We start from the raw sequence: 16271 nt of genomic DNA, 5'->3' as shown, positions 1-16271 counted from the left end.
TGTGCATGTGGATGTTTATGACAGTGTGTGTGTTTGTGTGTTGCACGTACACCACCCACTTGAATTGGTTTAACCTAATTCATTTGTAGGTTCATTTACCCGTGAATAGGAATTCATCAATCATGCATTCGATTTTGTGTGCAACAGAATTTCGTGTGTGCGGGGCGCACAGATAGTTGCCAAGCAGAGCAGATAGATAGCATACATACATTCAGTACCGTTATGTGTAAGTGCATTAAACGCACTTCAAACTGAGATTGATTCGAAATTTGCCCAAGCGTTTGAGTGCCTACAAACAAATCGCAAATATAATAGTTGCTGTGTGTATGTGACAATTGCATGTTGCAAGTGAGTTCAAGTGTTCTGTTCGGCTTATGCAACATGCACATGTAGCGCTTGTGTCAAACACTGCAATTGACTCTGTGATCTGTGTTACTCGCCTCTAATGAAAATCCATATGAGTATGCAATTTCGAGCTCTTGGCCTACAACGTTTTGAGTCGTTCGGAGGAATTCGCTTTTTTTATTGAGGCACAATAAAGTTGCTGATTGGCTTCGTTTGTTGATTTGTGCTGCTCGGCTTCGATGTGGAAACTTAATTTATTGCAACTTAATTGCGTGGTATTATGCCACTAAGGTTATTAGTTGCACCAGAAATTATGGCAAATCGAAATTTCCAATTCTCTAATTAGAGAGAAGCTATTAGTTCGAAAGAGGTGAACGATACTCTCCGCTTTCTGCTACTTCATTCTATTTTTGGTAGAAGAAAATATCACTTCATTGTTGGAATTAAGTTTTTAATTTTCAAATCTAGTAAAATACTGAGACTTTGTCATCCCAGAACAATTTCAAGACCTTTCTCGAAGAACCTTCAAAGAAAATGCTTTTGAATACTTCCTATATCTTCGAATCTTGTAAAATACTGAGATTCTGTCATTCGAGAACATTTTCAAGACCTACCTCTACTTCTACCTACTTTCTTGAATTCCCTCTAGTTACAAAAGTTGGAGACGGTAGGGATCCAAATCAAGTTTCGACAATCTTAAGCATCCATTAATAATCAGTGACATAAAACCGGGTAGACTCTTCGCTGTATCTTCATTCGGCTCAACAGACTTTGATTTCCGCTTTGTTTGTGTGCTCTCTCTTTAGGGTAAAATGAATAATCTTAATTTAAGGTTAAAAGAGAGGTTCCACAAGTTCTAAACTGGACCCACTTCAAACCAATATCTCTGGAATATAATTTTTTGTTCGATCCCTATAAGGCTCGCTTTGAGACTTACTCTCTATCGTTAACTAACCCAAAAAGAAACTCAGACCTATGTATTCCATACCGTTATTATTATATATATATATTTGGCGTAGGAACCGCTTTAAGCGATTATAGCCGAATCCACCAGAGCGCGCCACTCATTCCTCCTTTTTGCTTTTTGGCGCCAACTGGAAACACCAAGTGAAGCCAGGTCACTTTGCACTTTATTATTGCACACTTCATATCTACACTTAAACAATTAACTTTATCGATAGATGTCGCAATTTGACAGCTAAAGTTCAAGTGCTCTCACTTAAGTTCTCACACACAGCCACAAACCGTTATACGAGTAGCTCAGAGCGCACTGATTTGCCGCTTGCCGTTTCACTCACAAGCTTCAGTGGCGGGCCGCAACGACCGTTGCAAACAAAAAACCACAATATAGTTAGGCTTTGTGGTGAAGCAATAAACGTTTTGTTGACTTTGTACTTCAATTTAGTAAATAAATTAGATACAAATCGACGCAGTAATCAATCAATCGACGGCTCCGACTTGTGGACTTGTGGAAGGCGATTGAGAAGTAAGGCGGGAATAGTTTGCAAAGTGTTGCGTAGAAATTAAGTGAAATATACTTTCAATGCGAAACGGAAGGTTGTTTTGTGGTTAAAGAGGTATACGAGTATGTCGCAAATAAAAGTCGATATATTTTGGTTTGATGGATGCTATTTAATGCTTATAATAAATTAATTGAATGCTTAAATTTAGTAACACTGTGAAACTTCGAAAATATTTATTTTCGAATTAAAATCGATATTTTGAATTTATTTTTAAAAGAGTTTGAAAAAAATAGGGTTTCAATGAAATCCACGAAACAGCTTTTGATAATCGGTTGTAGCATATGTGGGGGAAACTAGTGTCAGAACCTGAAAAGTTATGGTAACTCGATAATCTCTATTTTTCGGAGAGTGTTTCGAAGAGTTTCTGTGTTAGATAGATAAGGTTCATATAAATATATATAGTTTTCATCTCGATTTTATTCAACTAGACAGATTTTTTACAGATGCTTGTATCCACTTTTAACCCTGAACCCCGTTGTAAGAGGTTGGGGTTCCAAGAAAGCCTCTTGATTCTAAAATATCTAATTTTTCTTTCTTGTGAAAAAGGTTTTTATGTGTTTTAAAACGAATTTAGTCGAACAATAATTAATTTTATATTCGAGATGACAATAAATAGTGGAATATAGTTTCATATACAGTTATTATCTTTGATTCTCAGCAAGCACTCGAATAATTAGGCCAACAGAGTTGCCCAATATGCAATTAAAATTACAAAAAAATAATATTGCTCTTCTTGAATGGAGTCACAAATGATGGTAGAAGTCTGTAAATATATTTATTTAGCTGTGTAACTGTAAACATGCTGTCTTGCAACAGCTTGACAATAACAAAATGCTTGAAAGCGACTCCTACGCTTTCGACTTATGCTCCTCATTCCGACCGTTCACCGGAGTGCAGCTGATTTAATTATTTTTCTATGCTTCATACAAACAAATAGCGCTAGAAAGGAAAATAATTTAGGAGGGGAGCTTAAGAAATATAAATCGAAAGCCCTGATAAACTCAAAGAGAATCAAGCATAATTTGCTGTATCGGCGCTTATTTGTTGTGAGAAGAAGTGTTTTGTTGTTGTTATTATTTTATAGGAAATCTGTGTTTATATTTTTTTCAGATTGCCTGCGCATTTTGTACGAAAGTGATTGTGCGCATTATTGTTGTTGTTTATACAGTTGTCATAGAAGACAGCGGATGGAGAAGAATCAACTGTGGCAACAACAAGAAGCACAACAATTATATACTCTTAAGTGTAACTGTGTGTGTTTGCCATTTCATTAGCGCAACAGATCCACCGTTGAATCCACATCATCAAGCCGGCTAGTGCAGCGTTAGCCTTTCATGGCGATTGAGCAAAAAGCCGCAAAGCTGCCTGGTGCTGGTGTGTGTGTTTGTGTGCTTTTGTATTTACATAAACAATTCGTTGTAATAAAATATTTATGCACTCTTGCTGTTATTATTGTTGTTTTAACTTATTAGCAACGCTTGTTGCTGAGCATTTGCTGGCAAAACAATGGAATTAATCACGTTCACAGCAATCGACACAAGCTCTTAGGCACACATACAAAAACACAAATTATCAACTTGTTTATATTTGCCGAGTATATTGTTGGTGTCACTCTTTACCATGGAGTACGCCTAACAGTGTTGACTGCCCTCCCCCTGTACCGGTTTGGCTAGCACCTGGCTGCCGTGCTGGGTGCTTGAACGGTGCCAACTTCTCATTCTTAAATTGACTTTTAGCATTTTGCAGCTTCGCAAAGTTCAATAAAGTCAAATCCGTTTGTTATTGCCTTTGAATTTGCATGGTGTTAATTACGAGGGTGGTGCGATGAGGCGGAGAATTTTTTGATTAAAAATTTATATTATTTTGGTAGAAGAATTATTTTGATTCTCAAATTTGTTCTATTGTGTATTGTGTTTCAAAAAAGTATGCTTATTTCGAAGGCATTTTTTCAAGTTCGAATTCATTATTGCTTTCGAAAATATTTGTATTCTTTCCTTTCCATTGCGGAAGATATGAAAGAACAATCTTCTTACTACAATTGATGTGTATATTGATCTTTCTTTTGTCTTCCTTTAACTTTTCTGCTCTTACTTTGTATTTAGTGTTCTAACAACGAATTTTTGAACAGCCACTAACTTAACAGGCAACCCTCGTATTTGCCTTCTACTTGCTTCAAGCGCAATCAATAATTGCTGTCGCATGTATTCAATTCCGTTTTTTTAACTATTTTTTGCGAGTATTTAGTTGCTTAGCTTTATCATCTCCATAGCATCTCTTGTGTGGCATAAACGCTTTTGTGGCGCTGAAGCAGCATGCCTGAGAGAGGTGAAATAAGATAAAATTAACTTTGACTATATTTGCAAAAGTCAAAAGTTGTCATTTAATTAAATTCTTTAATTAATTTGGTATTTTCTGAATGTCATTTCGTTTAGATGGGTTCAAGTTTGATTGGCAGTTGTGTGCTTACTGTGTGAATATTATTGTTGTTTCATGATTGACACTATTCTGAAAGCAACTTGTGGTAGCTATAGATCTCAAAACAAATATTTCTCTTGGTTTAGGGACTTCTAGATATTCCAATAATTAACTGTAAATATAAGCATTGCTGATCTATACCTAAAACTATCAGGAATAAATTTATAAGTAAAAAGAAGTTCTCTGAAAAAGAAACACTCCAATATTCTAACAGCGAAATTCTCAGTCTTGAAGCAATGTTCTTTAACTACTACCATAGGATCATTAGAGATCTAGTAAGTTGCCTTCGGAAAGATGTTCTAGAACCAGAACTTTTCTGTTCACCTCAAATCATTAAAGTTATGCAGCTTCGTTATATTCTCGAATACTTATATTTCCCGAAAATTCCCCCACTAACCTCCCCCCCCCCCCCCCAAATAACACCGTTAATTAATTGAGCTCATTGATTTTTATTATTATATGCTCACGCTCGTGTCGTAAAAGCGCATTAGGCGCGCGGCGGCAGCAAAAATGATTGGCGCTGTTATCATTCCGGCGCAAGCACACACCTCATAACTAATGATAGTATCAATTATGGCTACAGGCCCACCGCCAAGCCCCAGTGCCAGAGCGCTGAGCGAAGTGTGATTTTCACACAACAGCCAAAGCGGACGCACGACACGGAGTTCGAGTGCCAGAATGTGAACGCCACACATATGAACAGCCAGCCGCGTGCTGCGCTCCCACAAAGGGGGTACCAGAACACTTACAACTCTTGATGTGTCTTCGTGTATGAGTATGTGTTGTTGGACGCTTCGTAAAGTGGCATGCTTTGGCAATTCGAACGCTGCCGGGTCACAATGAGCTGCTGGCATGCGATCGAAATCAATAAACGTCTTCTCGATACTCGTACGCGTATGCCATTTGCCATTGGAAATAACAGTTAGCGCACATATTCATGTGTTTTCATCAATTGCTTTCGGGTGTGTGTGATTGGATGCCAGCATGCGAGCATAACCGCATAAATGGAAACTCGCTGAAGTTTTCGCTTTTCAAAGATTATTCCTCCACTATGCGAGTATTTGTTCGAAATGCATGAACTTAATTAATTTTGGTGTTATTTGTAGAATTTCGAAATGTATTTTGACTCAGGGGCATTCTACCACACTCACTCATACATACATTTGGACATATGTGGTGGATTTATGGGTGCAGCTCTGTGCTGTTTGATATAATGAAGTTGATGATTGTTATGATGATATTGATATGATTTTCTGGTGTTGTTTGTTTTTGAAGTTCTTGGGAATTCGCTGCTTCATTTGGTGGGTGATGTACAGTGTGGTGGAAGTGTTGAAAATTTAGTTACATTTTTTGAGATTATGTGATACACTTAGATACACTATTGTTAGTAGATATGGAGACTCAGACTCTTAGAACCCTTTTATTCTAGATTATTATATAATTAAAACATAACACTGGGGCTCGAAAAGTTCAGTCTAATAACCAAATTTTCTCCATTATTTTAATTCGAGTCTTTTAAGTCTTTTAACATATTAATTCTGGAATACAATTATTTTATGTATCAAAACGAATGCCATATCATCTTCAAAAATAAATAGGGTTACTAGAACATTATAACCCGAAAAAAGGTTAAGTTTAGACCTACCTAGGGAACATAATTTTAGTAAAAGTGGAAATTGGCTGGGAGTGAAGTGTGGGATGGCAATCAAAAATAGAAAAAACGCAGTAAAATTTTATAAGCAATTTGTTTTAAGAACATTAAAATCTTGTAGCTACCACCGACACTGGTCGGATTCAACAATTTTTCAAAAAACCACACAAAAAGTACATTCGAGAGGTTTTTAGTATACTTAACTATTTAAGAAAGGTCTTCTTTAAACAATTTTACATGGGATCGCCTTTGATAGAGGCTTTATATAACCAGCCCTAGAGTTTGTAATAAATTAAAATCGAGAATATAATACAAATTTTAATTTATCTTTGTCAATACTCACTTTTTGCCCGATACCGACCCACTGTCTGCCTGTCAACCAATACTCCGACATCGATTGTTAGCAGCCTGGGAACCGAACTTTGTTTATTAATATGCGCGGCAGCATATTTATTTAAATTTATTGAAATGTGCGACTTCAGCAATTGATAGGAGTACGAGTAAAATTTAACACTGCTGGTTGACCGGAAAATTTGGAAATTTTTTGATTTCGCATAAATATTAATTTACATTCATTTAAGTCAATGTGTATGGATAGGCGCTGTCGGCCTGCGTCCTTGTCAAAATAGGTTAAATGCACATTTTTCATTTCCACTTAAAAACACTTAGTTCTCATTATGTGCAAATGCAAGAAGTCAACCCTTGAATGACAACTCACTCTCTTTCTCTCTCTCATTGCAGTGCACACCAGCGGAGAGCGCAAGCAGGCAGCTGAGCGCGCATAGTGACATTATCAGTTGCAGTGAGAAAGGCAAAGCGAGAGCAACAACAAAAGCAGCGAGTGGTAGAGGATATGCGCTGAAGATGAACCGGTATTAGAGCGAAAATGGCAGTGAGAGACGCGGCCTTTGCCGTCTTCTCTGCAGCAGTAGTCAGGCCGCGACCGTTGAAGCGTTTGGTAATGTTTGTGATGACAGTCGTCGCGTTGTGAGAAAATGTAAGGATCAGTGCGCGAGTTGTTTTTGAGGACCACGCTTACTAAATAACAGAAAAGTAAAATAAAATAAAAAGTGAATGAAATTACGCGCCGCAGAACGTGTGTCTGGAAAGTGACTACTTATGCAAATACATAATTTTATGATTATTTTTATTGTTATTGCGAGTGGCAAGCGCGTTGTACGCACATACAGTTATTAAGAAAAGTGCAAAATTGAATGAAACACCGTGACGCGTGTGTCGCCGCGACACGTAAGTGTGTATGTGTCTGTGTGTCACAGTGTAGCCTAAGCTGTGAGCGCCCTTTGGCAGGTCACCCGTCTCGCCTGTGTGTGTGTGTGCATCTTCATCGAGTTTAATGCCGTTTTGAGACCAAGCAACACATTCCTGCCACATGCCACCAAAAACCGAGAGTGTTGTAAATTTTTATGTTTGTACGCGCGTTTGTAAAATCTTATGAGCCAGCGCTGTCATTAAAGTTGCGCATAACGAGCGCGTCGCCGAAAAAAACGCTAAGCGCTAGATCGTGTTCGAAAGAATTGTAAATTGTAAAAAAAAAACATCAACGCCAGCAACTGAAAGTGTTTCGCCAAAGCACCACTGCCAATTGGCATTTGTTCCTTAATGCGCCTACGAAAATCGCTTGCTTCCTGCAACAGCGCTCGAGTATTCGCGTGTGAGTGTGTATGCGCTGCGCCGGTGCTTAAGTGAAATTGCAGCGATTTGAACGTTAGAAATGTGTGTGTTCAAGTGTTTGCTGCCAAATTGATTTAAACTGCCACTTATGTAGTAAAAAACAAAAATAACAAAAAAAATCAAATAAAAGAAAGGAGCAAGTGGAGTCCTCGGTGAATTAGCGCGCATGGAAAGATTTCCACAAACAAAGTGGAAAAAAGCAAAGCGAAAATAAAATAAAAATCAAACGTAATGTGCGCCGCCAACCCGACAAACGGTAAATGAAAATATTTTCGCGGAAATTGCATGCCGTGCCACATTTACCACCAATGTCCATTAAAAGTTGCCCCTGCGTGCAACGCTGTGTGTAAGAGTGTATGCGCGCTCGCTTAGCCGCTAAGTGACGTCTGCTGCCGCCCAATAGTGCAACCGCGTGGCATTAGCGCGCAACAATACAAATAAAAATAGAAAAAATAACAACGAATTTACAAAATTTAAGTGCAAAATTAGTGAAATAAATAGTATAAAGTGTTATTATACGTGCGAGTGCAACAAGCCGCGTTTCGCCAACGCTTACAATTGGAGCGTTCGTCTATGCACGCGCCCCACCAGCTCGACCAACGAAGCGTCCGAGCGCGCAATACCAACCGTCAACAATAATTACGCGCGCGTAAATTGGTCCCGTTTCGACATTTTGTAGCGCGTTAATTGCCGCATACACGCCAAATTCGCACATCAACAACTCAGCGGCGGCGGCGGCTAAACTTTACGCCATTAGCGCCCGACCTCCCAAGGCACCTGTTCGCTTTAGCATAGTGTGTACAGCGCGCCTTCGTGCCATATTCACTTGCCACAATGGCCGTTAGCAATATCGTTTGCGAGTGGCTGCGCGCCCTTGGCCTGTCGCAGTATGCGGAGAGCTTTCTGGATAATGGCTATGATGATTTGGAGATTTGCAAACAGGTCGGTGATCCCGATTTGGATGCGATTGGCGTTGAAAACCCTGTGCATCGCCACAAGTTGTTGAAGAGTATACGGCAATTGCGTGAGAAAGGTGCCGCTTCCGTTTATTTCATGTTAAACGATCCGAGCTCGTTGTCGGGCAGTATGGAGATTCTATGCGAAACGCCACCGAACGAACTGGATCTGGTGCTGCGCGAGCAATTGGAAACCGATGGCATACGTTTGACAGCGCATCCATATTCGACACCGGTGAGTAAAATACTTTTTACGAACTACATTTTTCTTCTATCTTAGACTTCACTACTTTCTTCTTCTTTGTGCCTTATTTGGTAGATTTCCCAAGCTTTCTTTAAGCTTTTTGAGTTCAAAGTAACCTCTGTGATAAGTGTCTTATATTCAACTATCTTTGAGTGGTAATATATTCACATTTGCCAGATAACAACAATTGGAAGCTTGATTGACATTTTTTAGTAGTTTAGTACCTTTATCTCACATAAACTTTAATTTTAAATACTTTATAACTCGTTTTAAACTCAACTTCCTTTGAGTTGTAATATATACAGTTTTGGTAGACAACCCATTGGATGTCCTTCAATAAGAGGAATACGTCGCAGTTTTTCTGAAACTACTAACTTGAAACTCACATAAGCTCCAGTCTTAAATACATACTTCCTTTAACTCGTCTTAAACTCCGCTAGTTTCGGTTGTAATATTTACAACTTTGGTAGACAACTTTATCTGGAAGTTTGTTTAAACAATTCGAGAATGCTCAGAATTCTCCAATGAGCACGCTTGGCAGTTATTCAGAAACTTCTAATCTTAAACTAGAGTTTGTCCTAAATCTCTTAAATCACCGTCACTAATTCGCGATAACAATCAGCTTTTTATACCTGTTAAATATGATGATTTTCATACGGTTTGATCAGGTAATTAAAATGCTATTGATTTATTTATGAAAGTTTCGCTTTCCGCTGCAGCCCACTACCACACACGCTGTGGTCATGTACATATGTAGGTATGGCTTTGGCAATATGGCTTCGGTGAGATTGCTTTACTATGAATCACGGCAGCATTGGCGCAGAAATCACGCTCCATCACACACGATTCCATCAACAGCATGACAACACAGACACACACACACACGCATATAAATTGCATGAAACCACAACAAACCCCATCAGGAGACTGCTCAGACCAGCTACAACAGCTAATATATAACAACAACAGCAGCAATGTTGCTTGACAACAACCGGTAGACGACGCCAACATGTGGGCGCTCTATCTGCCGTCGCCGCTGCTGCTGCTGTTGAGTTTTAAGCTTGATTTATTATGTAAAATCTGCAGAGCATCAAACCAGCAACAATCAAGCAAACCACAATAACAAGAGAAATAGCAATAACTTCAACTTCAAGGCAAATTAATGTCCGTCTTCAAAATTTTGTGATTTATATCTATTTCACATGGTTTGACGGTTGCGAAGATGTGTGGAAGGTGAATACTCAGGGGGGTTGTTGCTGCTGGAGCTGAGGTGAAAGACATCGCGTCTGATCTGAGTGTGACGACAGTGAACGACCACACACAGACGAGTATATGGACAACGAGTCGTACGAACAGTTAGGCAGTCAGGCAGTCAGACAGACGGACAGTTGCAACTCTGTTGAATATCTCACGCTCAAATCGGCCGGAGAGTAAGCACATATTTACGCATAACTATAAATACAACTCCTCAGCATCCTCTCCCTCCTGCCATCATCATAGCGCCGCCTACACAAATAAATTTTTAGCATACATAACCTCACAAAGAGGTTCATTGAAAATTTACTTACTTGATTGTGCCAAACAAGCAACTCAGTATGTCAGTGTATACCAGTTTGCTGTGTTTTTGTTGTGGACATTTCGATGTTATCTTACACCTCCGCCTACACTCTCACCACTCACCTGTGCGATTGTTGTTGTTGGTATGTGTGTCGGTAATTTATTTATTATTCATTCAACTGCAAAATTGTTCCTTAATTGCCCATATCAGGCGAAATGAAATTTATTACCTGCTGTTCTCCTTCACTTTATCATCGTCATTAAGTTTCTCATGCATTTTGCCTGTGCGCGTATAATGGCCTGTTGGTCAATTGCTGCTAGTCGATTATCCTCATCAGCTGTTGCCAGCGCCCCTCGGCGCTTGTCTCCACATCGGTCCGGTCGACTGCTTGCTCCAGTTTACTTCTACAGCCCTTTAATACTACCACTAGCTGTCATTTGAATACATTTTTTTGCTTTGCTTTGCTTTGCTTTGCTTTGCTTTGCTTTTCACTCTCCGCCGTTCCACAGATTTACAAGTTGTTCTTTGTTCACTTATTTGGATGCCATCAACCTACGGATCAAAAGACTCCAAAGACATTTACTTATGTTTCCTGCTGCTGACATTTTTGTTTTTGTATTTATATTTAGTTTACTTTAGTCCCAATTTCTTTCGTTTCTTTTTTGTCTTTCCTCACTGTCTTATGCCTCGCTTGATTTTATTACGTTTACGTGCAACCTTGACCAGGTCAGTCAGTTAGTTATTTGCACACGAGCTCGCTCTCCTCTATTGATTCGCCTTTTGATCTTTACCTTAAATCGAGCAGATGGCTATTAATGACATCGGAGTAGCGGGGATGATGTTTCTGAAGAGCTCACATTGTGACTCGGGAAATTGCAGTGCCAAAAAACAGTGAGATAATGAATAAATTACTTATTTATAGCGGAGATTTGTTGTGGAGAAGAGTATATATTGTTGTTACTTGTTCCGAAAGAGATGCCAAAGATATATGAAGTTTCAGAAGCTTAGAGAAGACAGAACTTATAGCAAATGCGTCCAACAGCTTGTAGTACTATATAGACGGATGATTCAAAGTATATTTTTTTCAAAGGTACTTTTCTGGTATTCTCTCTTTTTATTCCCATCTATAGAACCATAGTCTATAATTAAGATATTGTTTTAAAGGTCTTGATCAGGGCTCTGTGACAATTATAGTGGTTAGAGTATACATTTAGCCGTACTTCAATAAAGTAAATAGTGTAGAGAAACTGAAGGATTGTTCAAGACTATCTAATCTAAGAAGGTCTCCCAAGTCATTTTTCTAAAGTCCAGACGATTCCAAAAAGTAGATTTCCGTAAGGTATTGTGCTCATATTTCTACAACTAGTCAATTACATTCATATATAACTAATTATAGTTTAGCTATATCAAATATCAAATTGATTGAAATATATTATGAACTTATTACTGCCAAACACGCCTCAATTCAATTGAAACTCGTTTAATTACATTTTAAAGTCAACTTCGAGCGCGCTTAATCGAATTGAGTGTGTAAATAATTGATCAAGCAAACAATTGTAGAGTTTAATTCGACAAAACCGTTATCGCACAGTTAGACATGCAACCGAAAATGGTAAAAAACTACCATGCATGCAACAAGTGGCATGGAAACGAAAGGAAAAAAGTGAAATAAATGTTGAAAAGGTTTCCCAAGCAGCGAATTCATTTGTGAAAAACACCAGCATATTTAATTAATTTAATTGCGAACTAATTACGCTTGCTATTTAATTAAAGTTAGGTGGGAAAATCGAAAAAGTCGAAAAGTTAAAACCAAAACGACGGAACAAAGGAGAAGTGATAGCATCTATGAACTAACGCTGGCGCCGGGGTGTGTGTAAGCGAGCTTTGAGTGTGGATCAATGAGCACTCTGCGCAGATTGACACTATCGCTTGACGACTGCAATTTATCTAATGCAAGCGTAATGAGGGCATAAACACCGTCGTTGTTGTTGAATAAGTTTGATTGTGGCAGTGAGTTAACATGAAAGTGGGGCATTTATTTTGTATTAATGATGAGAAGTGTGATATCGGATATTCTAAAAAATATTAAATAAATTGAAATATGTTTGAGTCCCTATTTTATAAGTATGGCATAAACTCGAGTTTAAGATTTGGTGTTTATCTTTATAATTCTGACAAAAAGTTAAGCAGTTTTCCATGATAAACTCCACATTTGTGACTCAAGTTTAGTGCTAAACACTAAAGTGTTAAGTAAACTCGAGTTTATCATAAATGTTAGTCTCGAAATTTGAATTAAGTTCATTCCTCACGAATAATTGTTCTAGTAAGTTATAATGTACAAAAAAAAACCGAAAAAATATACAATTTTGAACCCTTGACCTTTGACCCTCATAGAAACACACATGTCTTCAAATATGGCACAAAAAATAAAAAATAATAAAATCTAAATAAAAATATATATTTATGCACTGTCTGCTGCAGTAATCTGGCATATTTTCCCACAACCAATCGCAATGTGGACCACTGGTTGTCTCATTCCTGTCGCTTTAGATTTATAACTTTGGCTTTCGAGAGTTCAACGATTTCTCAGTTTAGTCGCTCTGTAATGCGGTCATTTAGTGACATAATAGCAAGGAATTGCAGCAATGATTTATGGCTAAGCAAATGCTCATGTGCAGCAAACAACAAAAGCAACAATGCCGTGTTGCCTGCCGCTGCTACGAAATTCGTTTGGTCACTCTTCGGCATAATAAATTTCTTGGCAAGCAAAAGAGCATCTTGACTGCTTACCACAACTTATCTGCAGTTGCATATACTAGTAATCTGCTTTATTCCCAAGTGCTTGTGGCTGTTATTTTCGGACGGCTGTGTGGCAACTGGCCGCTTGCTGTGGCACTGCAGTGGCTCTCTTAGGGTCAAAATGGCATTTTTGCACACAATACCCCTAATTGACTTGTGCAAGTCGGCGCCGGTCGGCAGTTATGCAAGTGGGTAGCTGATAGAAATATTTGCGAAATGAAAACTTTTAAATTTTTCATGCAACAGCCGAGTTTTGTTTGCTAAACTTTAAGCTGCCACATTTGTTGAAATGTATTTGCTTTTAATTATGTGTGCGCATTTTGTTTTAAATAAGTGAATACAGTGACTTTCACTTCAGTGTGTCTACGGAGAATTCACATTTAAAAAAAAGGAAAAAAGGAAATGTTGCAAGAAAATTATTTGCCTCTTTTTTTACTTCGTCGTAAGTTGCTTGAGCCCAATTATACTTCGAAGTTGCTTATTTATGACAGTACAATGCGCCCTTTTCATCGTTTGCAATCATTTCCAAGACAGCCTCTTAGTGTTCTCGTGTATTTGCTGAGTTACCGTAAAGTTCATACTTAAGACTCAACACAGTAAAGTTTTCAAAACTTTCTTACATATGCTTATGGCGGATAGTTGGTAATAGGTTGGATGAAACAACCCTGTAGGAAACAGGATGAGTAGGTGGATCCAGAGAAACTCTTTCTTCAGTTCATAAAAAATCTTGGAAAGGAAGATTCTTTCACAGTTTCTTCATAGATTCTCCTCTGGGATGATCACCTCACGACCCTCTATTCTATAGCTCTTTTAGAACTTTGACTCTACCACTCTTAAAACAACTTGTCTCTCAAAGGTCTTTCAAAAGAGATTTCATTCAGTTTTTGACGGTTTTAGACCCACTTATTAAGATATTCGTATTACCTGCATTATTGAGAGAGTCAGAATCAGAATATGAGTATTTCCATGAAAGTTTCACTTCAAGGACATTTTTCAGATATCAGTAAGATGTTCTCTCAGCTTGTTCTGAACCAAAATAAGTACCTATAAATTTGAAAAGGAGAACTTCAACAACCTCTTCCGCCTGAGTTCGGAAGAACATAGAATTAAGTTCCCATTAAATTTCCTGTGGGATTTCTCGTGAATATTCCCTCATTTAATACCTTCCAAGCGCGCAATGAACTTGCAACTTCGGCTCACATACCAAATTCAATTTAATTTGAGTTGCCAACAAATTGACAGGTTTTTAGCAACTGCTCACTATTTGCCGATGAAATGTAACTTTAACTCAGACAAAAAGAGACGAGAAAAAAAACTATTAAAACTCTGCAAACCGGGCAATAATAGAAAAGTCGCCTTGGAAGTTGCAAGTTGTAAGTTATAAGTTGTGTGACTGAGCTACACAGCGTCATTGTGGAGCAAGTATTTATTGCTATTGTCGATTGTCAGACGACCAACGAACATCGGCAGTTGCCAGCACAAGCGCTACCTACATGAAGTGGACAAAATTCTTGAAGACTTCTCGACAACTCGCTGAGTGGACATTCAACTGTGTAGTGTTAGTATAGTTGTTGTTGCGCGACGACTTGTCAGCGTCTTCCCACGTACGTCACTTTGCGCTTACACAAGCCGTCTAAGGATGAGAGCCGAATTGACGGTTCGTGCTGAGTGGGCACTGTCAGCGACAAACTTGGCGTACACACACACTCGCAATGACAGCGCACGCCAGCGCTTTAAACAATTTTGACATTCATTACAGTTGACAAACATTTTCGCAAGTGACACATTTGGAAATTAGGAGAATCCGCTGCGCCAGCCTTCGCTACGCAGGTTCGTGCGCGCGCGATTTGATGACACGCGTTCGCTTGTTCGCTCTTGTGTAAATGTCATTGTAGCCTGCGACACACATTTCTATGTTTGTTTGTATGTGAGAGAACACAGCTCACGAGCTTTAGTTTGTCAGTCAATTTGAAAGTTTAAATGTTGTCGCTTCCGCTCGGCGTACAGCGCTTATTATTTATTTATGTCAATTAATGTCACATTGCGTCAAACAAACAGTTACGCGCACATCCTGCAAGATAAATGTACAAACGAGTACATGTGTTCTCTGGCGACAGGGTATTTGGGAAGCTTTAATTTTTGATGTGGGTCCCAGAATGGTACTAAATTGTTGGTAGTACTTGAAATTGTACTAAAGCTTTATTGAAAGCTTTTAATGTTTTCTGAAAATGTTTGGTTTTGAGAATCGTAAACGAGGCTTAAGATACTGAGAAATTATTCGAATGAGAAAGAGAGAGAGAGAGAGTGAATGTGAGGATCCGTATTTAGTCGTTTCTTTTTTAAGATAATTTTGTTTTGGAATTTAGCCAGTTTGGTTAAGAAATAAGCGAGTTTAGTGTTCTTTTGCTACTACTTTACAAAATTTGACCGAATATACACCGCTTTTGAAAGATCTGGCTTCATTTGGCTAGGAGATATTGTATATGAGGTGATATTCTTGATAGAATATTAAATTATTTATTTTCAAGTTTAGCGAGACTGGTTAAGAAATAAGCGAGTTTGATTTTCTTTTGCTACTCCGATACTTGGAAATTTGGAAAGATCTGGAGATCTTGTATACAAGGAGTAATCTTGATACAGAATACCATTTAAATCATTAAGATATTATGAATCTGAAAGAGAGAGAGACAGAAAGTACATTGCTGCGTTTTGATGTCATTTATTAGGGAATTTAGCGAGTTTGATTAAGAGATAAGCGAGTTTGATGTTCTTTTGCTACTAGATTAGAAAAGTTGAACCAATATATACGAATTTTGAAGAATTTGGCTATAACACCTTAAATACAAGGAAATATTCTCACCCAGAGATGCTTTTGGGCCTTTCCTTGATATTAAAATTTGCAGTTATATGCTCTTACACTCCTAATTATCTAAGTTGAAGAACATATTCAGCAAAATGTTCCAAAAACAACAACAAATTATCATATTTTTTCTCTAAAAAATTTCACTAACTACTTCAAGTTGTGTTT

At 38.2% G+C, this 16271-nt stretch overlaps 1 protein-coding gene across 3 annotated transcripts in view; it reads left to right on the top strand.

The window, feature by feature from the left end:
- LOC105219960 (sterile alpha motif domain-containing protein 5) overlaps nucleotides 1-16271 on the top strand; it is a 277220-nt gene that overhangs the window by 68674 nt on the left and 192275 nt on the right. For all 3 annotated transcript variants that reach the window (XM_029045174.2, XM_011196323.3, XM_054226157.1), the window contains exon 2: nucleotides 6736-8877. In XM_029045174.2, coding sequence (XP_028901007.2) covers nucleotides 8521-8877 — 357 coding nt within the window. In that variant the 5' untranslated portion in view covers nucleotides 6736-8520. The remainder of the gene's footprint in view (nucleotides 1-6735; nucleotides 8878-16271) is intronic.

The sequence above is a fragment of the Zeugodacus cucurbitae genome, chromosome 2 (genome assembly GCF_028554725.1).
Source record: "Zeugodacus cucurbitae isolate PBARC_wt_2022May chromosome 2, idZeuCucr1.2, whole genome shotgun sequence".
NCBI lineage: Eukaryota > Metazoa > Arthropoda > Insecta > Diptera > Tephritidae > Zeugodacus > Zeugodacus cucurbitae.
The sequence above is the reverse complement of the archived record's forward strand: the minus strand, read 5'-3'. Positions and strand labels throughout refer to the sequence as shown.